The 8,591-nt window shown below is 41.6% G+C and overlaps 1 protein-coding gene across 3 annotated transcripts in view; it reads left to right on the plus strand.

Moving 5' to 3' along the window:
- sgcg (sarcoglycan, gamma) overlaps nucleotides 1–8,591 on the plus strand; it is a 31,081-nt gene that overhangs the window by 3,073 nt on the left and 19,417 nt on the right. For 2 of the 3 annotated variants that reach the window (XM_051065355.1, XM_018670645.2), the window contains exons 2-8: nucleotides 1,152–1,353; nucleotides 1,984–2,088; nucleotides 3,980–4,067; nucleotides 4,944–5,063; nucleotides 5,923–5,995; nucleotides 6,170–6,293; nucleotides 7,294–7,476. In XM_051065355.1, the coding sequence (XP_050921312.1) occupies nucleotides 1,159–1,353; nucleotides 1,984–2,088; nucleotides 3,980–4,067; nucleotides 4,944–5,063; nucleotides 5,923–5,995; nucleotides 6,170–6,293; nucleotides 7,294–7,461 (873 nt within the window). In that variant the 5' untranslated portion in view covers nucleotides 1,152–1,158 and the 3' untranslated portion in view covers nucleotides 7,462–7,476. Of the gene's footprint in view, nucleotides 1–1,130; nucleotides 1,354–1,983; nucleotides 2,089–3,979; nucleotides 4,068–4,943; nucleotides 5,064–5,922; nucleotides 5,996–6,169; nucleotides 6,294–7,293; nucleotides 7,477–8,591 lie in introns of all 3 variants that reach the window. The other variant, XM_051065356.1, reaches the window with a different exon arrangement.

The following is an 8,591-nucleotide window of genomic DNA, read 5'->3' on the forward strand; positions in this document are numbered from 1 at the left end:
AACCGCCTCTGCTCTGTAATAAGTGGCATTTTCCTTTGCCTTTGCCTTTTTGAAAAACTGCTGGAAATTCAGTCAAGTTTTCCGTTGGTGCAGTGGGCCAGAGATCCACTGGGTCTGTGCACGAGCTCCCATGAATACCATACTGTATGAACGCTGTTTGAACAAGGCATTGTATAGAGGTGTAATTAGGCAGGTTGCACGTATACAATGACACTTAAAGGCTGGAAAAATATTGGAAATAAACATTGTGACCTTGGACTCTGCAGAATGTGTGAAAGCTGTTTGTCAGAGATGGAAACCCAGCCCATGACTCAACTCTGAGAGCAGAGAGAGATGCCTCAGACCAAACCTATAAGATCTGTCACCATTCATCTTATACATTATGAAATTAATTAAAGATTTAAAGCTATAAAAAGTATACAAACACACAAACAAAAGAATGCATCATGCCAAAATACAACATCATACATGATCTCTGTATATAACTGAGTGAACATTTCCTCATAAACTCTGCAATTCTCCAACATGGCCGAACTATGGACAAGGATTTGTTCTTAATTTTGGGTGCCGCAAAAAACTCTAATTATATTCTTCCAACAGTGTTCTCTCTAAACACATGAAGATGTTGATAATCAATATTTCTATTTGTAAATACCAGGATGTGAAAGAGGTCACTTGTAGCGACAAAGACAAAATTATAACCTAACTTTCTCAGCGAATTTCAGCGAATATTTTTAGAATTCACCTTTACTGTTAGGGGTCACTCCACTGCTCTGTAGTGTAGTTTGTGGCCATAGCTGGTGGCTGTTTTCAGCAAAAAACAAAAAATCCCTAAAAACACACTGTACCTGCCCTGCACTGAACAGTAGAAGGACAATGTTAGGACAGAGATAAAAGGTCACTAGAAACATTACCCCGGATGAATGATAATATTGTCCAAAGAATTCTCTCTGTCTAGCCAGTTGACCTATATTACATATAAATAACATTAGTTTCCATGGCCTGTTTTCTCTGATCCCTCACAAACTCCCACTGACTCGGACATGCCATGTCCAATCTCACTGAACAGCATGGAAGAATAATGTCTATATGTGTGGTTTTAACATCTGTTTCTGTTGCCCGTGCACCTGGCTTACGTGTGTCGTGCCCAGCCGGCAGATGGTGCGGGAGCAGTATGTCACCACCACCCAGGGCAGCAGCTCGCCCAGGCCGGTGCCTGACCACGTCTACAAGATCGGCATCTATGGCTGGAGGAAGCGCTGCCTCTACCTGTTTGTCCTGCTGCTCATCATCATCCTGGTGATCAACTTCGCTCTCACCATCTGGATCCTCAGGGTGATGTGGTTCAACACGGTACGCATGACCCCCCTCGGCAGTTTGTGTTTTGAACTGGGGGGGATTCACTGCTCATTGCTTTCTCCTGACTTTTCTTAATATGTGTAGTAAACTTTTGTCAATGATCAGTGTCAGCCTTTGATGCTTTTCTGTTTGAGTTTTGATAATGTGTCCGTCACACTGATCCAGTGTTACCTGCTTATTATTAGTAGGAGCAGAAGCAGTAGTATCATCCATCATTATCTGATAGTTGGCTGTCTAAACAGGATAGTTTATTATGTGTTTGTTATTTCATGGAGTCTTGTCAGCTTTCTGTCTCAAGTCCAGATGGCAGCGGTAGATTTATGCAGAAACAGAACAAGAGCTGCAACCCCCCCCCCCACCCCCACCCCACACACACACACACACACACACACACACACACACACACACACACACACACACACACACACACACTGTTGTGAAGTGCCTGCACAGCTGAAGCAACTGGCTGGTTTATTTCAAGACGGCTCTACATGCTACAGGGAACACGTGTTTCACACTTGGAAATCTGTGAAGCAGTGGAATGATGAAATTGAAATTCCTCAGCTCTTAACCATCCAAATTTTGTTTCAAGTGCGTCGCTTTGTGTCTTCTTTTTGCTTTCAGGAGGGGATGGGACTCCTTCAAGTGCACTCAGATGGGGTCAAGCTGCAGGAGGGCGAGTCGGAGTTTCTGTTTCCCGTCTACGCTCAGGAGATCCACTCCAGAGAAGTAAGTTAATCAGGAACACACACTTTACTTGCTCCTCTTCCCACATTCTTCCTCGCTCTGCTCTCTCTCTTTTCTTCCCCCGCTCCTCCTCCTGCTTTCCTCGTCCTTCTGTCTTCTTCCAAGCTAATCCTCAGACTGCTGTTTGCTCAGTTAAGTAGCCTGACAGCCCAGCCATTATTTCATCTCCTTGTTTACCAAACTTAAACTTGATTGTGAGTTGGATCTGTGCAGACTGAAAGTCCTGTTATCACCTCAATGTAATTCCTTGCAGACGCTCAAGCAGTTTTTATCCTGCTGTAGTTAGTGAACTGCATATTTCTGACTGTACTTTTTTTGTTGTTTTTTTTTGGGAGATGTGTCAGAACAAACTGGATTTGGCAGTCCCACACAGTGCACGTGGTGGTGCAGTGAGCTCCCCATTAACCTCAGGGATATTTGTGGTGGAAAGTAGTTTATGGCCTGCCTGTGAGCAGCAGATGGGAACACTTTGCTGCAGTTGTTTACATGTTATGGCTTTTCTTGCTCATAGCAGCAATTTTTTTAACATTCTCTCTCACTTTATGGGCCTCATTAAAATGGCAATGTATTTCTCATTTATGGACAGACACTTTCTCTAATGTATTCTATGGATTTCTAATGAGATTCGGGAACCACTGTCTCGCCTTTGACATGAAAAGTTAGTTTCTCAGATCATTTCTATAAACAAGGCCTCAAACGGAACAGCTGCAAAGGAACAGAGGTGATTTATTGCCATGGCTGCCACATGTAATCATTTTATTAAAGCTCACATCTGAGCTTGTTTCTGTCATGTCTGCTGATATAAAATCAACTACACTGTGTCATATCTTCTAATATTTGTGTAAAAATACAGAACCACTTCCTTATAAAGGATGCATGAGCTGTAACTAATTGCTTTATTACTTCTAAATAAGTTATTTACTAATGTTGATAAGATCAACTTTTGTCTGCAGTCTGCAGTTGTGAATGTTGATATTTCAGGCTATAAATAATAGTCCATTGGAGGAAACGTCTTGGTGAACTAAAGGACAAAGCCAGTGTTTTGACAGTGGAGGACAAACACCAGGAAGTTTTCTCTCAAAAGTTGTCCTCATTAAGTCATTATATCTATAAATTTGTTGGCCATAATTAAATCCAAATTTCAGTTTATAAATGTTTTATGAAGTTACTTATCAGAATTTGTAAGTCAGAAAGGACAAAATACAAAATGCAGCTGAGGTTGATTTACAGATATTTGGTCATACTTCAAGGGCGGCACAGTGGTTCATTGGTTAGCCCTGTCGCCTCGCAGCAAGAAGGTTCTGGGTTCGAGCCCCGGTTTGGAGTTTGTTCTCCCTGTTCTCTCCAGGTACTCTGCCTTCCTCCCACAGTCCAGAGACATGCAGGTTAGCTTAATTGGTGACTCTAAATTGCCCATAAGTGTGAATGTGAGTCTGTCTATATATGTGTTGGCCATGTAATGGACTGTCGATCTGTACAGGGTGTACCCGTCCTCTCACCCAATGCCAGCTGGGATATGAATGAATGAATGAATCCAAGGCACTGGAAAAACTACAATTTTGACCTGATGGTGGCGCTGGATTAAAAGTCAGGGATCACCAAAGTGATTACAGTTCATTTTGAGGGAAATATTAATGTTTACTAATCTTAACCTCATTGTGTTGCTAGAGGAACAGCCAGAGATCACCAAAGTGAACATAGATGTCTATACATTTTTTCATGGCAACACATCCAGTATTTATCGAGACCAACAGACCGACTGACACTTTCTATTTTTAGCATGTCTTTGTCTCAGATGTAACAAATCATGTGATATATGCACAACATGGTAACAGGACAATCATGCTTTATTTCTTTTTCTTTTTTTTTTCAGGATTCTTCACTTCTAGTGCACTCATCGGAAAATGTTTCCCTTAATGCCCGCAATGAAAATGGTAATGTCACGGGGAGGATATCAGTAGGTGAGAGCCTGAAAGAGGTCACATGTACACACACACACACACACACACACACACACACATACATACACTCACTCATGCATAACAAAGTATCCCATTGATGTATGAGGGCAATAGTAAAGTCATTCATGCACTTGCCCTGCAGCGATTTCTCATCCAACATTAACTGTGACAAGAGGCCATCTTTCCATTTACAATCTCTTAGATTTCCATTTAAAATCCATTAAATGCAACATTCCTCTCTCTACCACTGTTTCTGGATCGCTCTATATTACACAGAGGACCCGAGGCCTGTGGAGGATCATATTTGTGCATCTTTTATGGCTCACCAGCGGCTGCGTTGGGGTATTTTGTCATAATTAAAAGGCCAACAAATGACCCAGCTAATTGCCGTGTTCCACAGGGCCGTTATGTGTCCTTGATCATTAAACCATAAAAAGCATAGCCTGCATCCTCTTGGGCCTCTGTGAATGAAACTAAAATGCTTGTTAGGGAGGATTACATGCCTGTTCACAGTTGTAGGTGCTGAAGTGGGTTAAATATCCCACTGTCTGATCTACCTGCTCTAAATTTGCTCCTTGCAGGGCTGTGAACAGCGATGTAGTGATGGATGAAGTGAGATAACCTCAGATTTGTTACTTTTCTCTTTTTCAGTAGGTGGTTGTTTACTCACCTTTGTTGCTACCATGGTGCTGTGTGTGAGGAGACTGAGATTTTTACCCAGTAAAGAGTGAATGTGTCTCATTATATTCTCTAAGCCCTGCAGATGTAAACAGTATAACAGGAAGATAAAGCATACATTTTGATGATTTAATTTTTTTCATGTGTTTTTGCCAGCCCCCCCTTCAGGTATTGTTGTTGTTGTTGTTGTTGTTGCAGGTCCAAAAGAGGCTCAGGGACACACTCGAAATCTGCTCATTAACTCCCACAATGACAACATGCTGTTCACTGCAGATGGCGACCAGGCTGTGATTGGACCAGACAAACTACGAGTCACAGGTATATCAACAGCTGCCACCTGCTGTTTCCTTGGAAATGCCGCACACCTCTTGGCGAAAACGTTTCTGAGTCTTGGAAAAAGATAATATTGACAACAGATGTGACCTCAACAGGAGCTATTTGGTTTGATGGCAGATTTGTGCACAACAATCCAGCAACCAAGGACAAAGACAGATGCAGTAATTTTCACTTCATTCACTTCGTACAGCTGAGTGGGCATCCGTAAGGTGAACTGTAAGGAGCTCAGTGATCTAAACCTGAGCAAGTGTTAACGGCACGTATCACATTAATAGTAAAAGTATTTTTACCCCTCAATACCATAAGTTATGTCATATTAAAGGATAAAGCGTTAAAATACAACCCCCCCCCATCGTCTTTTCCATCCTACATTCCCAGCATCTCAGTGTCCAGTGTGTGTGTGTGTCGATGGAGCTGTGGGTCGCTGACCACACACTGTGACGGCTGATTAATGTTGAAGGCAGTGTCAGCTGATAGCTTCATTATGCCTGGGGTCATTTTGATCCAGAGAGAGAGAGAGAGCAGCAGGCAGCAGCAGTTGAGAGGGAGATGCTTGATTAAAAAAAAAAAAATCACTGAAACAAAGCTTCTGTACCCACTGTGAGGCGAGTGGTTTCATTCACCACAGTCGGGCTCACTTTCTGGACGGTATGGTGGGGGGTTTTTGGATCTAATTTTCTCTTGTGTTGCCCTCTCCCTCTCTGACTACTCTGTTTTAGAGTAGTCAAAAAGAGAAGACTCCAGATTCTCTATTTTAAAAGCAAGTTTTCCTCATAGAAGCAAAGGACAGTCTAGACTATAACCACACTAGTAACACAACTCGATTCAACCTCTCCACCAGGTCCTGAGGGAGCGCTGTTCCAGCATTCAGTGGAGGTGCCCCTGCTGAAGTCTGAACTCCTCAAAGACCTGAGGTGAGCATTTCAGCCATCTTGTGTGGGTCATGTTATTGGATAACACATGAGGACGGAGGTTTTATGACACACTTTAGCCTGTAATTTCACCTTAGAAGCAGCCATAAATAAAAAGAAAAAAACAGACAATATGAATGGAAGTTGTATTTATAACACTGACATGTTTGGCTTTAGGTTAGAGTCTCCTACTCGCTCTCTCAGTATGGACGCACCGAAAGGAGTTCATATCAAAGCCCTTGCTGGTAACATTGAAGCTGCCTCCAACATGGACATTATTCTACAGTCTAGTCTCGGACTGGTAAGAAAAACATTGTCTGCTTCCTAAGGTCTGCTACACATCATCTTCAGGCCTGTTTTTTCTTTTGATTACCACAGGAATATACAGAACGCTCTTACACAATATGCTGCTTCACACTTCTATAATCTCTTACAGTCACACCTGGGAGGTTTCTGACTAGAGCCTCACTCAAGTGCAGTTTGACAGTAACTCTGCTTTTTAAGTCAATTTTTTGTCCCAAATACCTTCCAGATCACCCTCAGAGAGCTCATTAGAGCAGTTCTACTTTAGGTCTAAAACTCTACTTTATCCTGTTGTAAAGAATAACATATACTGCATGTATTTCTTGTGGCTCTAAAGGAGTTCTTTATAAAACTAAAAAAAAACTGTAAGCTGTAATGAGCTCATTGCTTTTTGAAGTCATAAAATATTTGTTTGGGCTCTGTAGGTCTGTTGTGGTGTAGTGGTTTGCAGTTCCGATGTTGCTGTTTAAAGTGAGTTTTGGTGGTTGATTCTGGCTGAATCAGAGCTGGGTAATTACTGTGGTGGATCTAGCATGCTAAACTACAGAGAGCATTTGTGTCACAGGCACTTATTTGACCTTTTTACAATGTAGTTGAAGCGTGTACCACACCCTCATCTCTCTTTTCTTGCTCTAGGAAAGAAAACTGGGTGTTAATCTTCACTGAACTTGTCTTGGATAATAATAGAAGTTATTTGAATGCTCACATCCTCTGGTTTTCAGTGGTTTTTCTGCCACAGGAGCGTGGACTAGCCTGTACTACTCTGTTTAATCTGTTTAAGCATTCTAATCTGTTTATATCTTCTTCATGGTCCAGTGCACTGGTTAGGCACTCACTGGACATTCCTCTATAGCTCCCACCATACTGTGTGCTGTGATGTGTGTATGCACTCAGTCGAAGTGTAGAGAATAAAGCAGAGTGACATTTCCTTGTTTATTTAATGCAACTCCGTTGTTCTCCTTTAATTGCCCTTGCTCTCCACACTGTCTGCTGTGCAGCTGGTGCTGGATGCTGAGACGGTACGCATGCCGAGCCTGCCCCTGAGCGAAGGAGGGGTTTCTGGAAGCGCTCAGAGTCTCTATGAGGTCTGTGTCTGTCCCAGTGGCAAGCTGTTCCTGTCCAAGGCTGAGGTCATCTCCACTTGCAGTGAGAATCAGGAGTGCTAGATAGACTCTGACAAGGTAACTGATTTTTCAACTCATAGTAGATGCATACTCTGGGAGGCACCAAGCACAACTGTTTATATCTGGCCTGAGTTTTTTTTTTTTTTCTTTAATACCAAAGTGGGTCTATGATGATCTCACTGGCACGTCAAGGCCTATAAAAATACAAATGCCTGCTGGTGTACATGTTGGAGATGTCATGAAATGCATCCATTTAGTTGCATTTATCCTCTAACTATTCCGCTCTAAACCAATTGGCACTCAGACCCATATTTATCTGCATCAGAGCTTTGTGAAGAACGTTTTACACACACAGTATCATGGCTGGGCAATGAGGAGCTGGTAACAGCTTACATCCTATGCAATATTATCTTGTGGTGCAATAAATGAAACTGACACATATCAAGGGCTTGGAATAGTCAAAAAATAAATACATCTAATGGCGACAAAATATTACAGAGAATAATTTTGTTTTACATGTGCCCCTCTGGCTCCAAGCCCTTGGTATGTTGTATTGTTGTTTTGGTGTTTAGCATGTTTTTATTTAATTGGAGAAAAAATTAAAGAAATGCTGGTATATATTTTGTCATTGTCATAGTCACCTCAGAGATTCAGAGATGGCCTTTATCTCTTTTTTCCTAACTGAAATTCAAATACAACTCTAGGCGACAGACTTGTTTATTGTTTTAATTGCTCCATAAAGAGATTAAAATACCAAATCCTTATAGTATCATAAAGAGTTATTAGTGTGGTATCACATGTGTAATTATGTCCCCGTCCCCACAATTTTATAAGACTATATATGTTTGGCCTGTTATTTTTAAGCATGTAATTATGCATTAGCTACGAGACAGACCACTTTTTCTTGCAAGTGAGCTGGTCTGTGTTTGTTCAATAACCTCATCTCTAGCCAGGGTCGATGACTATTAAAACAACAAGAAGCAAAAACAAAACTGGTCTAATAAAGACACTGTAGTTGTGTGTTGTTGATGATTCTGCGTGGAAAATGTTTTTTTGCCCTTCTCGTCAAATACGGATTGACTTTATTTTCTTTTTACACAATATGCATGACAGGCACTTAACATTTGCCTCTGTTGTAACATTAAGGTTCACTCTGTCAAAAAGGGCAATAT

Source organism: Lates calcarifer, linkage group LG21, assembly GCF_001640805.2.
Source record: "Lates calcarifer isolate ASB-BC8 linkage group LG21, TLL_Latcal_v3, whole genome shotgun sequence".
NCBI lineage: Eukaryota > Metazoa > Chordata > Actinopteri > Centropomidae > Lates > Lates calcarifer.